The sequence below is a fragment of the Anser brachyrhynchus genome (assembly GCF_964034855.1).
Source record: "Anser brachyrhynchus genome assembly, chromosome: 3".
Taxonomy (NCBI): domain Eukaryota; kingdom Metazoa; phylum Chordata; class Aves; order Anseriformes; family Anatidae; genus Anser; species Anser brachyrhynchus.
This window is the reverse complement of record NC_137696.1, coordinates 9578323-9598433: the sequence shown is the minus strand read 5'-3', so window position 1 is coordinate 9598433 and position 20111 is coordinate 9578323. Positions and strand designations below refer to the sequence as shown.

Genomic DNA, 20111 nt, shown 5'->3' with positions numbered 1-20111 from the left:
GACAAGTGTCCTGTTAGCAGAAGCAAGAGAAGACATTTTTGGCATGTCATATAATACAGCTCTGTGCACGGATATGTGCAGTGTTGTGTGATGCACACAGTGTTTGTTTTGCATGATGAGACATCTTTATTACAATTCATCTCAGTAGCGGTAGGTTTTGGAGAAATTATGAGACTTGTAAGATTTCAAGTTAATTGTGCTAAATGAGATACACTTTGTGAGCTCTCTGGTACAATGGACAAATCACCCCATGTCTTGAAATGCATACTGTGTTGTTTGTGAAGCTACATCTGAATGTTGGATGCTGTTTAGTTTCCAAGCATGTGTTTCTGTTACATTTTTTTTACCTACATCATTCAAAGGACGAGAAATACATAAAACTACAGGCTTTTTATGGTCTGAGCCCTACCCTATTGCCTTCTAAAGTTTTCCAGTCATTTCATCTCAGGTCTTCATTGCCTCTGTCTTGCAAAGTTGCCATAAGTAGGGATTTGCTGGTGCCCAGGTGGGTGGTGAGAAGGGCGGATGAGGACTGCAGGGGTGCCATGAGCAGTGAGGGGATGCTGTGACATGTCCTCCCGGTTACCTGACACTTCTGACATCTGTGCAGCCAGCTGGAAGGGATGCCTTAGTCATTGCCTTGAGGGGAATGCTAAGGGAAGGGATTATGGTGGTGGGGAGACTTCAGGTGCAAAATGCTGCTCACAAAGCAACTTAATTTCTAAAGCCGTTAATTGTTCAGCATTGCAAGACCTGGAAAGGGCTTTAGAAAAAACACAAGAGATTGTAAAAAAAATAACCAAGATAGAAACATTGTTTTCTGCCTGTGTAAGTAGAGCTCACATAATCTGAGGTAACATCCTCTACAGTCATTCATAGTGGAATGCATATGCAAGAGATGAATAAACTTGACAGTCTTGTAAGCCTGCATTAGTAATTAAATTATGTCAACAATCAAATCTGAAGTAGCTGTTCCACAGTAGGCAAGTAACATCTTTATACTACAGGTGGTCTCAGGCCACAAAAGGTTTAGAAAGAAATGGAAGCACTGGTGGAGTAAGGGGAATTAAAGTGATATGCAAAAGGAAAAATTAAAGCTTTCCAGTGTAGTGTCCTATTAAAATAATGAAATAAAGCACACCTTATCAGGTATGTCTCCATAGTGACGACAGCATGGAATTGGTATCTGTCTTTGAGATGAAAATAAGGTAGTGTACATGCAGCATGTAGGTACATGCTTTACATAGGTAAAATCTCATTAATGCCTACAAGAGATATCGTTAAGCAAAAATAGAGCCCAAGGTAACTGGAATAACGACAATACTTGTTCCTCACTTTGATAAAAAACAGCTATCAAACAAAAAATAACATAAATACATTTAAGATTTATTTATTTTTTTTAATATGCTTACCAGTGACACGCAAGAGGTAAAGGAAGCAGCTACCCAACATTAGGAGGGGAATAAATTTCAGCATTAAGAAAACTTGTCAGCCTTTCAGCCGTGGCACAGGTGAGGACAATGACAGAACTTACATTAATTTTGGCGTAGAAAAGGAACGTGCCCTCGAACACCAGCGCTAAGAAAGAATACCCAAGCCGCTGAGTGTTAATGTAAACCTTCTTACGCAGCGCTTCGTACACGATTTCCTAATTCCTGCGCCGTGGGGCGTCTACCGAGGCTCGGAGGTGCGCCGAGGCCGGCCCGTTCCCGCTGGCAGCCCCCGGCCTGTCCCGGGGCCCCGGCTGGGCAGCAGCCCCTCCGCGGGCACGGGCACGGGCACGGGCACGGCCCTCGCAGGGCCCCGCAACCCCCCCAGGCCGCCGCCCGCAGCCTCGGCTCCTCCCTCGGCGGCCGCAGCGGCGGGGGGGTGCTCGGGGCTGGGCTGGGCTGGCCATGGCGGCGGAGGAGGAGGAGGGCGAGGTGGACTGGGTGGTGGACACCATCGCCGGCTTCCTGCGGGGGCCCGCCTGGGCCGTGCCCGTCCTGGAGTTCATGGAGCAGAAATGCGAGGGTGAGCGGCGGGGCGGCGGCTCGGAGGGGATGCCGGCCCCGGCAAGGGGCCGAGGTAGGCGGCAGCTGCCCGGGAGCACGGGGAGGACCACGGGGCCTGGCTCTGAGGAGAGAAGAGGGAGGGGAGAGAGGGGGGGGCATCCCTTAAATGTACGGCATGTAAGGCTGAGCCCCGGGAAGGCCCGTTCTTAAACTGCTGTCTTACTGGCCTAACCGTTCTTAAACAAGGCGTATTTTACCTTAAGAGGGAGGCATTTTTAAGCGAAAAGGCGATAGGAAGAAAAAAAAAAAATCTTTCTAGTTGCTTTAAGTGACCAGAAATTGAGCAAGTTGTTAATAGCCTCGATGAAGACAGCTCGGTTAACAGTACATGTTGTTTAATCACTATTATGTGATTTTTCCCCTCCAAGTTATACTGTAATGCTGTGTCCAAAACCTAAACATTTTGAGTGAAATTAAGAGGGCTGGACATGTCCTGAAATCATCGCTTTTTTTTTTTCCAATGGAAATTTCAGTTGAATAAGAAATTTCAGTGTGTGCGTGGAAAATCCTTAGTGATGATGAAGATATGCTGTAGAACAAAAAACTTGCACCAGTCATCTCTCCTGAATTATTTGAAGTGAAATAAAAGTGAAATTTTATTTGAGGAGATTGATTTCTGACCTTGTCAGTAGTTTTAACTTTAAAATACTGAAGTATGACACAGAGGCTTTCAAATACATTTTCTTTCAAGGGAGTTCCTAACACTAAGCTCACAGTACAGACAGTTCTTACCATTCTTGTGCTCTACCTGCTCGCATTTCTCTTTTCTCCCATCCATCTGCAATGGTCGGCCTCTGTGGGGCAGCCCAGGTCCATTGCTGTGCTCTTGCTGCTGAGGTCTGTTACGAATTTGTACTTCATGTTCAGAGTGAAACAAATGCGCCTCTCATTCAGATCACAGCTTTCAAGCAAGGTTCTTCTCACTGACCCTGAATTGTTCCCACCCTTTCCAATCTTTGTTTGAGGCAAGATCGCTGTGACTACTCACACCTTTCCTGTTACACTGTTAAACAAGACAGACAAGACAGGTAAAGTTACTACTCTGCAGCTAGGAAGCGAGAGGGAAACCTAGGCTAGGAGTTCTGTCAGAGGAAGTCTGCCCAAACTTTTTGTCCTTCGAGCACTTTGATCGCCATGGAAATAGGCTGCGTAGGGCTGCCTCTCTCTCGTTTTAGGAATCAGGGGAGCTCATTATCCCTCTCTGAAGCAATGATCTCTCCTTAGAAGGTTGAGTGGAATTTACTGGCAGTAAGAAGATTTATGGAACCTCTGTAAATTTCCACGTAGTGTGAGGCAGGCTTATATAATGGCCTCCTGCCAGTTTGTTTCTGTGTGAGAAATTAGAGCAGCAAAGTAGAGACTTCACTTATTGCATGTGGTCTTCCAAGGTATTTGTGCTACAGAGTTTTGTTGGACAACTCTCAGCAGCTATTGAAAAAAAAGAAAAGGCTAAAGAAGTGTTGCTGCAATGTTAGGGTTGCTAAGCAGCACATTTAAAGAAATCTGAAATTTTTGTTGCAGTTATCTGTGCTGTTTGCTTTTCCTTTCAATAAATGTGCTGTGCTATTTCCATTGCTGTTCCTGAGGTGTTTTGTCACGACAGAATTAATTCTCAAAACATTTAAAGCCTTTGGACAGAACAAGCAAATTAAGATAATTTTGATTAACTGACAGTAATTTCTGATTCCTTAAAACTAGAGTTTGAGTTTCGGTAATAGGTATGTAAGGCACTGATTTTGGAGCTGTAGGCAGGAGTTAAGCTACAAGAGTCCTCATACTTCAGCTTATAAATGATCCTACTGTTTTTGTATCTGTTGATATTTTCTCTCTTTGTGTCTCTCCCTCTTTCTGTGGACTTGACTAATTTCGTGTAGCTTCATATATTCCTTATATGTGGCTGCGAAATGAAAACTGTGGGTATGCCTTAAAGGGAGGGGTCTCTGGTTTTATTCAAGTATTCTAAGATATAAATTGAAATACTGCTTTGTAGACAGATGAGCTTGACAACAGTTTTGACCACTGAAGGGTAAAGACAGAGTACAAAAGGAACGAGCAGATATCGTTGCCTGTGACTGCCGTACCCCATGGGACAGCCTCCTCGCCAGTCGCTTGGTGGTGGGACTGGGGGTAGAAGCAGAACAGCCCTCCTGGGGTTGCTTACTGTCTCTTGTTTGTAGGTTCAGAGTAGTCACTGGCTCAAACTTGACTTAATTTTCATCCTGTTTGAGGGGTCCTAGCAACGGTTTTCAACTTTAACAGGAAAATGATGAGTTCGACTCTAAGGATATCGGGGTCCCCTGGCTTATTGTGAAGCAGTGGGTTCTTCAGGTCTTTGTTCTGTTGGGTGACCAAAGACTGAGCCAAAACCTGAAGGAAAAACAATCACTATGTGATTTAGGAGTCCTAATGTGAGAAAATCCAGTATCCCCATTCAAATACAGAACTCCTTAATGCCACTTAAATCAGAGGCGATGCTGACTGCAGCTTGCTTTGTTTGGCATTTAGCTTCACTCTTTTTGTTCAGACCCTGAGAACAGAGAGCAGTTTGTGCAAGCTTTCCACTCTGCTTTCCGTGTCATCCTGAAGCTGAGCGAGGAGGAGGAGGAAGGACTTGGAGGCAATCCCATTGACATGGGCAGGAACAGTAAGATCCCTTTGTCAGCCCTCTTTGGGGGCTCCGGGAGGGTCAGAGCAGGAGGAAGTAGAAGGGAACAGTCACCAAGACGAAGGTTGGGGCCTGCAAGAGCTATACCAGAGGTCCCCCAGAGGGAAGGAGATGTAGAAAACAATAGGGGCAGTTAAGTAGCTTCACCCTCTTGGATTTAGTAATATCATGGCCACCACAGAAGCTGATTATTTTTTTTTTCATTTAAGATTTATAGTACTTTTTTGTGGAACAAGCATTTTCTACCATTTGAATGTATTACTATATACTTTTAAAGTCTTTAAAAAAAATCCTTTCATTAGAAAAAGCTTTCCCTTATGCAGAAAAGACAGAAAAGCAAATGTTGCGTTTTCAAATTATGTCACTTAAAAAGAAAGTTTCCCTTGGTTACTTAGAGGGCCTGAATTGTTTGATGGGATTTCTATACTTGCATTGCTGTTGGTTGTTACAAATTGATGCAGGTGTTTTTTGTTATAGGAACAGCCATCTTGCATCACATCAAGGTTCAGAGACGTTGCCTCAGCATTGTCACAGCAGGAAAATGCTTTCTAAAAGGCCACTCTGAAGCCATGTGACCGTTGGACTAATTCCATGCACATGAACACCATCTCCATCGGAGATGTCATATATGAAAAAAAATCACACCCGCTGACCAATTTGTTAGGCAGAACTCCCATTCTTCAAATGACTTCAAAGCATGCAAATGAGAAGGGACTTGTCCAACATACGGTGGCTAATCTTGACGGGTATTGAGGATGTCTTACTTCTAAGCCTCTGCTTTAATTGCTAGGTTTTACATTACCTCTGCTCATTGCTGACGTGATAAAAATGTAAATGTTTCCAAAAAACCCTAGGTTTCCACGCAGCCTTCATTTAAACGTATGTAGAGAAAGACATCCTGATTCATGTGTTATTTGCCATATTAGAACAACATTATCCAAGTTCACAGGGTAGTTCTTATATTAAATCTTACTTTTTAATGTACCTGTCTGCTGAATCCTCAGCTTGCTTAGAAATTTGCTTCTGTTATGAAGATGTGTTTTTCTGATATTAAATTGCAAAAGTTAATTACAATAAGTTAACAAAAGTACATGGTTAGCCTGAATGTGTGGAAAAAAATATTATTGATCATGTCCCAGATTGTCCCATGATTGAATGTATTAACTTGTAAAGGTCTCTTAGAGAAAGAAAGTGAAAAATGAAATATATGCCACAAATTAATGTGCTAATACTTAAAACACTAACTCAAAAATGTTTGTTTTTAAGTTTTTGATGATGAAGAAGAAAGCAAGTTGACTTATACAGAAATTTATCAGGAGTACCAAGCTTTGGTAAGCATTATTCACTATTTGTGGTAGATTTCTAAGAAATAATTTACAATGTTGCAGTTGGAAATTTATCTAAATACTACTTTATTATCTTTGTTATTTAGAATTTTCTACTGTTGCTTGCCATAAATGTTTAGATATTCTTGAGCCATAGCTGTCATACGTGTTTTTATGCTTAAACACCGGATACGCAGAAAAGAAAATTCATCCGTCTTACGCAGTTACTTATTTTTCATTAACATCAGTATATCATATCATATCTAGATAAAATATATCAGTATTATCAGATAAAATATATCAGTATATCATATCTAGATAAAATACTGTATTCATAAGCTAGATAGTCTTTATATTTTCTGGCAAGTTAAAATGAGAAATAGCACAATGTCAGAAAACGTGTAACTTGCATTTTGTTCGCTAATGAGTCTGGTAAATCTTTTGAGTTGTTTCAAATATTGTTTCCAAAAAACTGCAGAATATTTTTGAAGTGTGCTTGGAAAACCTATAGATCAATGCACACAGTTTTCTAAAATATTTCCTCGTAACAAAGCTTGGTCATATTTGGTGTTGAAAGTAGCACTTGAATGAATACAGGCCAACATTCATTTTTGCTGTGACCCTGAAAACTATTGTGCATGCAGACTGGAAACAATAAAAAAAAATTATTTACAAAGGAAAAAGTGATGAGGAATACTAGCCAAGAGTCTGGGGAAAAAACGTAGAGAGGTGAGATTCCTGGAAATTGCAGAGGCTAAAATAAGTAGTAACTGAATTCAGCAACAAAAATACCAGTTAATTTAAAACAGGTTATCAAAGCAAATCAATCCCTAAGTATTGCATCGATTTTCCTGTGAATTTAAAAAGTACAATGGCAGCAGAAAAGAAAGTACAATTACAAAAAAAAAGTTTCTTAGGGAAAAGTCTCTTAGAAAGTAAGACTTGTATTTTCTTATAGGTTGAAAAATTATTAGAAGGTTATCTTAAAGAAGTTGGCATTACTGAAGAGAAATTTCAAGAAGCTTTTTCATCTCCTCTTGCAAAGACACATACTTCACAGGTATATTTTCCTTTGTTACAGAATGTATAGATGTAATTTTTAGTTTTGTATTTTAACTAATGTAGCAGGGCAGAGATGTTTAAAAAGTTTTTCTTTGTGTGTTAAAGCTTGAATTTTCTAAAATCTAATCATAGAATCATTAAGGTTGGAAAAGACCTCCAAGATCATCTGGTCCAACCATCAACATATCTATTTATGTTATGAACTTTGATCAGCAAAATGTGCATCTTTAAAATAAAAACAGATACTTGTGTGGGGTTGGAAACCTTTTGAGATTTCTTCCATGCTTTGTATTTTTTAAATCAAACACTAAAACTTAAAGGTATGTCTGACACCTTTATTTGCATGTTTATCAGCTTCACATTAGTCTTCAGTTCGTTTGCAGTAGTAGACAAATTTGAAGATTAAAAAAAGATATATTCTGTAAAGGTAAAGATGTTTTCCTCTGATTTTGTAAAGGCAAAAATTGGCCTTGAGGAGAAAAGGCATGATTCTGCAGTACTTGCTCAAAGATATCTTTCAGAATTGTCTCAGGTATATGAGGCAGAGAAGTAGGAGCTTCTGCTGCCTGTGTAAATTGTGCTTTGTTGACATATCTCCTCCTCGATGTGCAACAAGATTCTTCAGAGCACACATTCCTCACACAAGCTTACAGATTTGTTCAGGAAGTCAAACAAATTGTAGTTGTAAACTTACGCTGGGAAACCCTCCAGGTCTTGTGATAATATTCTTGTAGCCATGATGATCTAAGGACATAAACCCTCAAATTCTTTTCTAGCCTATTAGCTCAACTTGTATAGCTGGTAAAAGTAGTCAGATAGGAGAAGGAAATATAGTTATTAAAAACATGCTCCACAGAATTTAAATCTTAACATCATTTCAAGCAAACTGGGATGGTTATGATTTCTGTAGTTTAATTAGTTTGTGCAAATCTTCCCTCCCACAGGCAATTTTGCAAACAGTGCTGGCAGCAGAAGATTTCAGACTATTTAAAAAAATGATGGTACAAAAAAATATTGAAATGCAATTGCAAGCCATTAGAATAATGAAAGAAAGAAATGGTAAGAAGTGGTAAATACGGGGTTTCACTTCTCTTCATCTTTGTAGTTTGTGCTTGTTTTCTTTTTTTAAAGACTATGTACTCCCATTCATAAATGAGTATAGAATACTGGTCCAGCCCAAGTTAAGGGAGAACACTCTGTTGATTTTGCTGGGACGAGGATTTCAAAATTTACTTCTTGACTTGTAATCTCAGACACAGCTATCTATTTTCCTTTCTAAAATAACAGTGTCAGCTCTATAGAGTTTCCTGTGAAATTTGATTTTTTCTGTTAGCGATTCTTGTTGATAATTGCGCATTAATTGTATCTTTTCATTAACAATGATAATACTTATAATTGAATTAAGCTATTTGCAGAGCAGCAGTGGCATATTCTCTGCCATGCCTACCTTGCAGTTCACACTGTACATTTTTACTTGAAAAATCTATATACAAAGCAGAAGTTAGGGCCTTCATCATTCTCACAGTTAAATTATTTTCTCTTCTTTAAAGGCACTTATCCCTCACTCTACTGCTCTGTTGATGTTTCTGAAAGGATTTTCATCTACTCACTCTTTTCTTCTGTCTTCAATTTTACTATTTAGTTTTGTCTTCCTACTGCATATGTTTTGTTTTTCCAGAGATTATTTTTTTAAATGTCAAGTTTGATACAACACCTACATTTGAAAATGGTTTAGTAAGCAATGGTTGATTTGCAGTCTATAGGAAATACCATGTAACAGCCAATGCAGAGTATGGTTTATGCTTTACTTATGGTTAGATATCAAAACTTTTTTGTGTTTCAGAAAGCTTTGCCTTTTTGCTACTAGCAACTTGATGCTGAGGATCTAGAATCTTTTTGTAAACAGCTTATAGCAAGGAAGAATTAGATGTATCTTTTCTTTCCTCTGCCAAAAAAAAAAAAGGTTTCTTTCACGTCTTTGGTTAAGACTGATGCCAAATAGAGCACAAAACAACTTTCCTTGGAGTAATGCATACATCTTATTTTATTTTGGTAGGTGTATTGCCTGACTGTTTGACTGAGGGTTCTGATGTATTCAGTGAAATTGAACAAGAAGAAATGAAAATACTCAGGGAGGTTCTAAGGTAAAAAAAAAAAAAAAAACGAAAGAATCAATCCTACTTTCCACCATATTTTAGAATAAAAGTATATGGGACCTAATTCTTCCAACCTTTTCCAGGAACCTACCTTCAGCTTCCAGATTACATGAATGTTTTTGTCAAAATCCTATCTGAGAGGAAAAACAAATGGTACCTGACAGTGAGTGTGATCAGGGATATTTAAAAACATAAGGATTACCACCCTGCCATAATGAACTGTCTTGGTGATGCATGGAATGATATGCAACTCTAAAAGTCTGCAAATCCTGAGTTAGAACTGTATCCAATGACTCCGGACAGTGGGAGCAACACTAACTATAAACCGTTCTGGGAACATCCTAAACACAGGTCTAGAGAGACAGGATCAACACTGTAGGTCTTCTTAAAGCGGCTTTATTACTCCTTAGCACTGCAAGAATTACATGCTCTGTTCCATATCCATTAAAGCCTTGGAAGGGCAAATTCTGCCTTTGCAGTAGTTCTTACTCCTTTCTAAAGCTTCCTCCTTAGTTGTCTTCAATGTCTCTTGCTGTGATCTAAGATGAGGACCAATACAACTTCTACAGATTCTCTTCCACTCCCAGTTCTCACACACACACAATTATAAACAAATAATAGCAGATTAACCCATTCCCCATATATTAAATGATGATATTTTTCCTCCGTGTTCTGGAAATACTTCCCTTCCTTTAGCAAATGAAACAAGGGATGGATAGATAAGCCTTGGAAATTTATACACAATTATTTTTGCACAGGGAAGGACAGACTGAGGACTGAGATCTGTGTGTTTATCATAATTCTTTCAAGAGCACATTTTCATTTAAGTCATGAAAGTATTTTGGACGCTTTAATAAATTCACATTGTCCTGCAATTGTTCTGATATTCCTCAAGTATTTAAGCAGTGCTAAATTTACATAGAAGTCATTAATACTTAAGAATTCTTGTGTATTTACTTGCGTTTTATGTTACAGAAAATCTAAGGAAGAATATGACATGGAGCAAGAAAGGAAAAGGACTGAGGAAGTGAGTATCCTATCTTTCTAGGTGGTTTATGCTGATGATTAAGAAATACTGTTATATTCTTGTCCCAGGCATTAACTGTGTAACTGTAAGGCAGTATGTACCACCCTCAGCAAATAAAAGCTATCAGGAAGGTCTTTATGAAAGGTCTGTTCTGTTGTTTACATTTTTCTTGATGGTATCATTGATGTTAGTGCTATATATAATACAACTAACCATCAGTCATTTGGTGCAGCTCATAAGCATATTTGCTCCTCAGCATCTGAACTCCAAGATTCTGGCAACGGATATCAGCCTTTCAGATTTAGAGAACATCTGAATTACCAATATTGTCAAGATCAAAGACATTTCAAAGTGTAAGCTTCTTAGTGACTACAGCATTCATAATCCTTCAGGATTTTTAAGGATCACCTCATAGACAGTATAGTTATTCATTAAGTCAGTACAGTGCTGCCAGAACGTAATTGCCAGGAACTAGAAATCCCCTTCAAGTTAGGCCATCACCCAGTCTCTACCAGAGTAAACCACGCAGAAAGGTACTGCATGTAAGTGGGGACTGGTTAAAGTGCCCATTGTTAAGCAACTGAGAAGCAAGTTGAAATCTGAGCAAGGTTGCTGTGAGGAAGCAGCAATAACTACAGTAGCCATAGTTTTTACAGTGGAAATGTGGCAATAAAGCTTCCCTTCACCAGGAAAACAAACAAAAATAGGATTGTAGTCTGTTTCAAAAGGGAGCAGAACTGCTTTTCTGTTTCTGTCATTAGGAAATTGAGTCTAGTAAGTTTGAAAAGGGAGAGAACTGTCTGTTTCTTCAGCCTGAACTTACACAGGAAGCTAGCTGGAGATCAAATGTTGGTTGAGTCACCATCCCTGGAGGTCTTTAAAAGACGTTTAGATGTAGAGCTTAGTGATATGGTTTAGTGGAGGGCTTGTTAGTGTTAGGTCAGAGGTTGGACTCGGTGATCTTGGAGGTCTCTTCCAACCTAGATGATTCTGTGATACTACAGACGTCTGCATTTTATTTCAAATCCACTCCTGAATTCAAACCCATAATAGGTGCAGATGATAGTTATGCCACTGTAATTCCACCAAATTAACCTCTCCCACTGTCTGGCACTTCAGAAAAGTGGTGACAAAACTCTTTTTCCCATTTACATGTTTCCATGATACATTCCAGAAAATGAGTCACCCATTTCTTACTAAACAACCTGGAAACTCAAGCCTTGGCTCATTTTAAGAATTTATGTTCTGTGTAGATACAGACTTTAAGACATACTCCCAATTAGTTTGGCAGGCAGAATAATAGATAATTATTCGAAGATGCGACTGCGTATTTCATAAAGATAAAACTACTTCAGCATTATTTGCCCAGAGGTGGAATTTTTAATCTTTCTTTTTGTACAAAGAAAACTAGCAAAGAGCACATGGAGAATGCTATTTAAATTTACCTTAGCGCGATTGATCCCTTCAGGATGCCTTCTGCCACTCCTGTTCAGTTACAGGACCAGACCTTAAGAGTTTAATAATGCAAAACTTACTTGGTAGGTGTTGGCAGGAAATCTGGCTGCAGAAGTAATATGAATTCACTCGGTACATCAGTTCACCTGGACAGAAGAGATGGAGGGTTCCAGCAGGAATTAGAGGGTTGATGAACAGCATAGACATTTTCTGAGTAAATCCCAGCTGGCTTTACTGCTTTCAGAGGTGGATTGTGTTGTCAAGATTTCTCACTCAAGTGTGGAAGTAAAACAGTAGTGTCAGAAATTATCCAAGCCCGTTGTTTCCATTCAGCTGATTATTTCCGTTTCTGTGGTAACCTCAGTGTATGCTCCTACTTCTCTTTCTAGCTGCTGTATTTTTATGGTTGGTGGAGGTTTGTTTGAAAGTCACATGAAAGTGTGGAGAAAAAAAAAACACCCTACATTATCTCTTTGTAGATGGGAAATAAACTATTTTTCTAAAAATAAAAGTCAAAAAAATCTAATATTCTTAATTTTGATTGTTGATAAGAGAATGTTGTGAACTGAAATTAAAAATACTGATTTATGACTATAAGCCAGTATGAATCCTACTATCAATAAAGCAAAATAAGTATGCTTTGTTCACTTTGACAATGCAATACATGGTATAAACAACACAATTTTAACTAGAAGTTGTTTGAGGAGGTTTTCTTTGAGTTGATAGTTTAATGCCTGAAATGAAGTGCTAGGAAGTGTAATGCTTGGTTTTGTTTGTTTGTTTGTTTTTTTAAATTTAAGGCACATACCTTTAAATCACCAGATGTGACCAGTTTTCCAGGAGATTCAAGAGAAACTGTAAGAGTTAAGGAGTCTACTGAGGGAGCTGATGTTTCTGAAGAAACTCCAAAAATTTCATTAGGTAATTTTTTGGGAAAGCTCAATACTGAGTATGCAATATTTACGTATACACAGGCAATCTTCAAAAACAGGTGGTGTACTCCCAGTGGAATCTACTCTCTTAAGGGTTAGTGAAAAACGTGTAGCTTTATAGTCTAAGGTCACTTCAAAGAATATAGTTCCGACTTTGCGATATATTTTGCACATTTTTGTTTTCTTCCTGCATCTAGTACTTGTCTTTGTATACATTCACACTAAGTTTTCATATCACAGACACTTGAGCTGGATACTTTTAGCCTTGGTAGTACCTGTGGGCCATACTTGCTCTCTCCATGTTATGGCTGTTAACACATGAAGTGGTTGTAGGACCCTCGATTCTTTAAAACTGAATTAGTGTCTTTCACATTAGGAAATTTAAAAGAAAAAAGCGTTACCTTCAAAATAACCTTTTTTCCTTTTTATCTTTTCTGTGCTTCTTGTGAGGTTTCATTACATTTATTCAAACTCTTCTTCTCTGCTTTTCACCCTTGGAAATATGCAGAAGGCCTGCCGGTATACTTGCATTCTTCTCACAGCTTGCTTTTAATCCTCTTACTTTTGCATAGCTGTGCCACCTTGCAATGGCACCATTAAATTATGTCTGTCTGCAGGACATAATCCTGTGCTTGAGAGACAGGGTATCTTAGAGCCTGGGAGTCAAGACTTCTCTGCAGTAAGCGCAGCTCTTCATTGCTGTCCACGTGCCTGTTCAGCTGATGCTGAGCATTCCCATGCTCCTTAAAAGCCAAAGAAGAGGGAGGTCTACAAACAGCTCTTTGAAAATCTTCAGCCTCGTAGAACTGGAACTGTGGGACAACACGCCTGTCCAAATAAGCTAGTAAGAAAGTTTGCCACAATTTATCCTCCACTGCAACTGTGAAAAAGTGGTTTTAGGTAGTGAAGGCAAAAATCAAGAACACTCACTGTGAATCTTCTCACAGACCCTTTTCGCAACCAGAACTGAGGACTGGCCACCAGACCAGTCTGTTAATACCTACCTCCAAAACATGGGTTTCCAACTAAAGCACCATCGTGGATAACGGGATCATATCCTCTGCTTGAATCTCTTCCCCTTGGTACCAGATACAACTCCAGGAGAGGACACAGCAGCAACTTTAACAGTTTGTGCCTCTCCGCCCTTCTCACTGTGGTTAGTCCCTGACCCTCACTGCCCTCCAGATCTTCTCAGCTCCTGGCTCTGTGTTCTCACTTGCAGGGTCTTGTTACTGCAGAACAGAGCAGCTTGCCATTCTTGACCTGAGTATGAGGAAGAATCCCATACCTAGGGAGTACTGGCTGCCTTGGTAATATGGCCTCTTGCGTGAACCAGTCTTCATAGTCAGGAAGGACTCCCCCAACCCCTTTTTGTCAGGCATATGTTTCTTTTACTTCAGCTACACAGCTTTTTCATTAGCTTTTGCTATTTCCCTATCACCTTGAGACCCACGATTTCAGTTCGTGAACCCCTTACAGTTTTCCACTGCATAATAAATTTGAAGCTAATGGCAGCTGCCTTAATTTTCCTAATTTCACTTTGTTGAGCCCCTTATGAGTAGTTTACGTATTGCAAAACCATTCCTCCCATATACTGACCATCCAACACTTTGCACTACGAGGTGCTAAGAAAGGTGAGTTTCATAGTAAAGGTCACACGCAACACCTCAGAGTGCAGTGGCCTTTCCAACATTCCTGAAGAGCATTTCCCTTTCTGGATGCCTGCAGTTGTGTTTGCACCAAGCAGCATGTGTCATGCAGATACGGAAGAATGCAGCATTGGCTACAGTGGTCTTCTGTGCTTGTATTTTCAGAAGACTCTGAAGTAATTGACCACATCAAACAAATGCTGCTTAGTCACCCACAATATGAACGTACATATAGACAAGTTCTCAAAGGAGAAAAGAGGTTACGTACCAGTAACTGTCATTCTTTGAAATGTGTTGTCTATTTGTACGTTTGCTATCCATCCTCCTTCCCTTGTCTTCTCAGTATCTTTCCAGCTTTGTGGGTTAAGTGAAACTGAGGGTCTTATGATCACATCCTACAGGCACTGCTAGGACATAAGCATCTCCAGCTTGAGTGTTTGCAATATGGACAGCAACAGTGTAAATGTACATACACACAACACATTTCAAAGAACTACTTTCTGGTAAGTAGCTTTCCTTACTCGTAATGTTGGTTCTGGGGTAGATGTTCGGCATACAGTGTGTGTTTTTTGGATTTTTTTACCCCTGCTTTTTAAGGAGAACAGTCCTGGCATGAGGATTTTTCTTAGCTCTTATAGTTAACTCTCATAGTACGTGCCTCTGAGGACTTTTATTCATCACAACAAGACGTTATTTGGAGCATCTAGACTTCTAGTAGTCATATTTCAGTGAAATGGAAATTCTTCAACTTGACCTTTATTTTACATTTCTGTCCTAGTCTGTTTTCCATACTTGAAAGAACATTTCCTCTTCTTTCCCCCCTACCTTTTCACAGTTAAACATAACTTGTAATTTTCTATACTAAAGAAAGTAGCAACATTGAAGAGCTAAACATACATTATGTGTGCTAACTTTAAAAAAAAAACACACACACAAAAAAAACCAACAAAAAACAACAAACCTCCAACAACAATTCAGTGTTCACTATGCAGTACCTTCAGTGGAGCTAGCCTTTGCTGTCTGTTACTGTGGTCTGGTAGAGGCCATGGAAACTGCTTGTACTCGTAATACAAGTTATTTCTCAATATTACTGAAAAAATCCATAGTGCAGCGCTTAGAATTATAATTACCTACATTCAGTTACACATCTCTATTCAGATATCATGGAGAGACTCAAACTGACTGAACATACTAGAAATCATATTGCACTATTTGTGTTTTTGCATCTATACTTTCAGGCTGCTTCAAACACTCCATAGCCTCCTCACTTTTAATAAAAATACAGTAGAAGCAGCAGCTTACCTTACTCAGGAATAGTTGTAGGTCAAGTCAGGAGAAGTATTTGTAAAGTACTGAAAACACCCTGCTTTACAGTCCAGTGACTGGAAGGACTTTGACTCCAACCTTAGAAATCATCATGCTGTCCATCTTAGACACACAGTGGAGTTCTGTGGAATTGCAAGGCAAAACTGTCCTTGGTACCTGTAGATACGAAAAACACAGCTGGAATCAGTGCAGGATTTAATAGCATTCATCTTCTCCCCTGGCACCCACCGACCAGCCCATCTGGGGCTCTGGGTGCTGCCAGGGTCAGAAATCAAGCACGTTCCCATTATATTCTCATGCAGAGACAAGATTGGATTTGAAAATGAGATACTGAGCTGTATACTCTGAATAGGTAATCTTCCAGTTCTGGTGCCAGTGTAATGCTTTGCTCCTCTTGAGATTCACTTACTCCCCTCTCCCTTACAAGTTCACTTTAGTATGGTATTTTCCGATTCCTTCTGCTGAAGCTGAAAGCTAGAAGAATACGCTTGTATTTGGAGTTGGCTAACGTGCACCTCATAGGCTGCTGATTACTGGCTCTGCACAGTACTAACACAAAGTGGAAGTACAGTCTTGATATAAACTGTCCATTGAATATGAAATTACATTCCAAGTACTTAACACTAATTCATAATTATTTGCGATAGAAGTACTAGAGGTACTCACTTTAATGTAAAGCATTATTTTTTTTATGGTGCAATTCAATACTTAATATACTTTTTGAAGGTAAGTTTATGATTAAAAATCGTGTTTCTCATCTTCTTAAGTTTCCCATTTCATCAGATGAGATATCTAGATATTGGAAGAAACACTTTTTTATTTTATACATTTTTTTTCCCATGTAAAATTGCTGTTTAGAGGAATCCTGGAAATCTGCAAGGGAAGACCTAAAACCAGTACGCCCATTACAGAAAGGAACAGAAAGCTTACCTCAGCCAACCAAAGGCAAAGAAGATATTAAGAAGAGAACAGCTGAAAAGCGTTCAGAAAATGCAGCACAAAAAGCCAGGATAGAAGGACTTGTAAGTTTAAGACAAGCAACACCACCTTCCACCCCCCACAAATGTAAACTAGAATGAGAGAACACAGTATTACATTTATATTCTCTATTATTGTAATTTATTTTTAACCAGCATGCAAGCACTGTTGTATGGTATTCAGCAATTTAGTTTTCATAAAGTTCAGATCACCGTTCCTGTGTTAGACTAGAATTCTAAGAATTTAGCATTCAGCCTTTACCCTTGTGATGATTTCTTAGAACACCGCTGTGGCTTGAAATTTCAGCTTGGCTTTTGAAAAGAAACTAGTAATTTTAGAGGCAAGATGGTGTAAATTCTTTTATTTCACAAATACATAATATATATACCAAAAATTAATTTCAAAACGTATTTCAAAAAATCCAGAATTTATCAGAAGAGCAGCAGCTGAGGCAACGGGAGGACTACCTCAAGAAAAAGAGAGATATGCTGATGGCTACAAAGAAGGAGTCAAGAAATAATGTGATACCGCCAACAATCACTGACCAGAAAGAAGAGGAATCATCTCCTAAAGAGGTGAAGGATTCAAGTATTTTAATTATCCCAACCACTTCATAACAAATAGACCATTTCAGTGAAGATGTAAATGCTGCTGAATACAGTAGCAACATAAAAGGAACAAGTGGTGGGGGTAGAGACAAAGTATTTTCTAATTACTGCTTTTGCAGAAGCATACAGGCTAAAAGTTTAATGATTGTTAGCATTTTTTCCTTCTGTATTGCCAAATCCTCTTGATTAATTTAAATTTACGAGCCACTACATTGCTGGCTTTCTTCTAACCTGTGACCAAGTGTTTGAACTGAAGAACTGAAAGGCAGCAGCATTTGACTTGCTTCAGTCACAACGCACTTGTTAAGTGTTTCAGTGGATTGTCCTCTCACTGCCAAACCATCTTTCTTCCATTCTGCAGCATTGAATTTCTGAAAAATGACAAGTGTTTCTCACAGCGACTAATCTTAAAACTTTTCTGGACAAATTTGTTGATCGTAAGACTGCTTGTCATTGCCTTTGTATTTATAAGTACAGTGCAAGGAGGTAAAACCTATGATAATAACAGCAAATTTGCAGTGCAAGGAGAAACACCTGTGAAAATAGCAGAAGCTCTTGTGTATCAAATTCTGTTTATACTGAGTTTCCATAGGGCATATTTGAAAAGAAAAAAATTAAAGAGTTTTACGCAAGTCAGCAGAACAACCTGATAAGTGCTCTATCTAATTAGGGGAGAATGTCAGAACCAGGGAGTGTTTCTGAGTTTGACTTCTCTAACATCATAAAGGCCTGTTCTACTTTTTAGTCTTTCGGGCAAATGCAAAATAAAGTATGGCCACATTTAAAAATACATAGGTATTCTAGATCATGCAGGAAGCTTAAACTCAGTTCACTGACAAATAACTTCCTTAGCTGATACATTCCTTAGCTTATGAGAAGTGCTAAAATCACAAAAATCCTTGCATGATGGGGGGTGATAGAGAAGTCTAGTATGGGAACAAGAAGTCAATTATACCAAGAGAAAAATAAACCATAAAACCAGAATCATGCAACAGGCTAAAGCCAATTAGAAGACATCATAAAAAAAAGAAACTTCTACCTTTTGTTAATCATTGTTAGGGGTTAATATGACAGTGCGTTTGCCACAAATGATAGGTGGAAAGAAATGCTTAAAAAACTCACAACATAAATAAGGAAGCTGGTAGAAGACCTTAAAAAAAAAAAATATAAAAGTCATTGCATCTGCTAAAAAAAATCAGAGGTTTTCTGTTACCTCAGGAATGTCTCAGACTTGCCGTCCATTTTATTACATTCAGAATGTGCCCAAAGTCCTATCGATTGGTGCTGCTTAGTTGTTTTAGAAATTCCCCAGTTGAAGATGAGGTTAGTCCTCTTTCAAAAAGATTGGTACAACAGTGCAGGGGAAAAAGGCAGATTTATGTAAAGAGCCAGTCCTCCACATCCTGGGATCCACTCTCCAAGAAATGGAGTAACTTTGTAAATCATTCTGGGTTGCAAGCAATTTGAAGGACTGGTCTGCAGCATCAGGTTTGGAAGTGAAGTTACTTGGCTGCTCGTTGTTAGAACAAGTTGTGCACCAGCTACCTGCTGTGGCTTAGGGACCTGGTTAGCAGTTAGCATCAAACGTCACAATATGTACCAGAAAGTCAGGCAGTTTATTACTTTTTTTTTTTTCCCATTTTGTTTGTAGGAAATTTCAGAAGAGAAGCAAAAGTTACTGCAGAAGAGGAAAGTGCTTGCAGAAAAACTAAAAGAAGAAGTTATTAATAAGCGGTAATGTTAAGAAGCTCCTTGCAGATCTCAATAACAATAAGCAACTTTAAAAAAAAATTATAACCAATAATTAAATGGATTTGTTTTCAAATATGTTACATTTAGTTTTATAGACCTTTCAGCCAAGCAACTCTGTACTTTATATAAAATATTTGAAATTACACTCAAAACAGTGAAAACAGATTTTCCAGAATGCTGGAAACTCATTGATTTTTCACTGGCATGTACTCAACAGCGAGGCAGTTTAACATCAGCTGAGCACGCAGATTGTGTGGACTACTGGCCTCAGTCACTTAATAGAGCAAAAGCAAATATTTACATCTGTTAAAATAATACTTAAGAATGTAAACAGTTTTGAATGAGTTATAATTTTTTTTTTTTTTTTTAGGATTAGGGAACTTGGTTCTTTTCATTAGAATAATAAAAATAAATTCAATTACTATTTTTTGGCTGCAAAGTATAATAAAATTTAAGTTCACAAAGAAGTGTTGCTATGATCACCTTATTTTTTGAGAAACAGATAACGCAGCTTGAAGTCAGGAGCCAAGACATCCAGATTATATTATGTTACATACTTTTGGAGCAGTTTACCAGTAGCTTTAGTTGCAAAATAAGAACTAGAACCAATAAAAGACCAATTTAGTTCTAAAATCAGAAGTCTTTAAACAAAACAAAAATCATTTACGTTTGTCTTTGAGAGACTTAAAGTTGTGCACATTACAGCCTCTGCTGTGCTTCATTTCATTACATTGTTGACCGTAACAGTAATTCGCATTAGAAGAACAACCCAACTACTTCAAGTTCCATGTAGCTTTTTATTAAAATAGCATTTATAACTGATACATGTTGGCAGATGTTCTTTGCTGTTTCAAAAAGCCTGGTAGGAGGAGGGCCCCAGGCAGAAGAACACAGCTGCCCACCAGCAGGACCACACAGCATGGACCAGGTCAGGTGGGGAAGCAGCTGTGGGTGTGGGACTGGGGGGGGGGCTACAGCCACAGGTAAGAGCCAGTTAGTGTGCTGCCTGTTGCGTTCTACAGGGATTTAAAAGAAATTGAACAGCACAGCTGATGCAGCTTCATACAGTTTTTCTAGTAACAATAAAAATTCAGCATACTAGTTTTTTCATTTTTGAGGAAA

At 38.7% G+C, this 20111-nt stretch overlaps 1 protein-coding gene across 2 annotated transcripts; it reads left to right on the top strand.

The window, feature by feature from the left end:
• Positions 1 to 1575: 1575 nt before the first annotated feature.
• Positions 1576 to 19453, top strand: CFAP36 (cilia and flagella associated protein 36). Of its 2 annotated transcripts, none has more exons than XM_080587539.1 (10): positions 1576 to 2067; positions 5986 to 6050; positions 7003 to 7104; positions 8051 to 8165; positions 9163 to 9250; positions 10238 to 10289; positions 12545 to 12665; positions 16510 to 16673; positions 17055 to 17204; positions 18889 to 19453. In XM_080587539.1, exons 1-10 carry the CDS (start codon positions 1896 to 1898, stop codon positions 18973 to 18975), a joined length of 1116 nt encoding a protein of 371 aa, XP_080443665.1. In that variant the 5' UTR covers positions 1576 to 1895; the 3' UTR covers positions 18976 to 19453. The 2 variants fall into 2 exon arrangements, with proteins under 2 accessions (XP_080443665.1, XP_080443666.1); XM_080587540.1 differs by having other exon boundaries at positions 1580 to 2013.
• Positions 19454 to 20111: the final 658 nt, after the last annotated feature.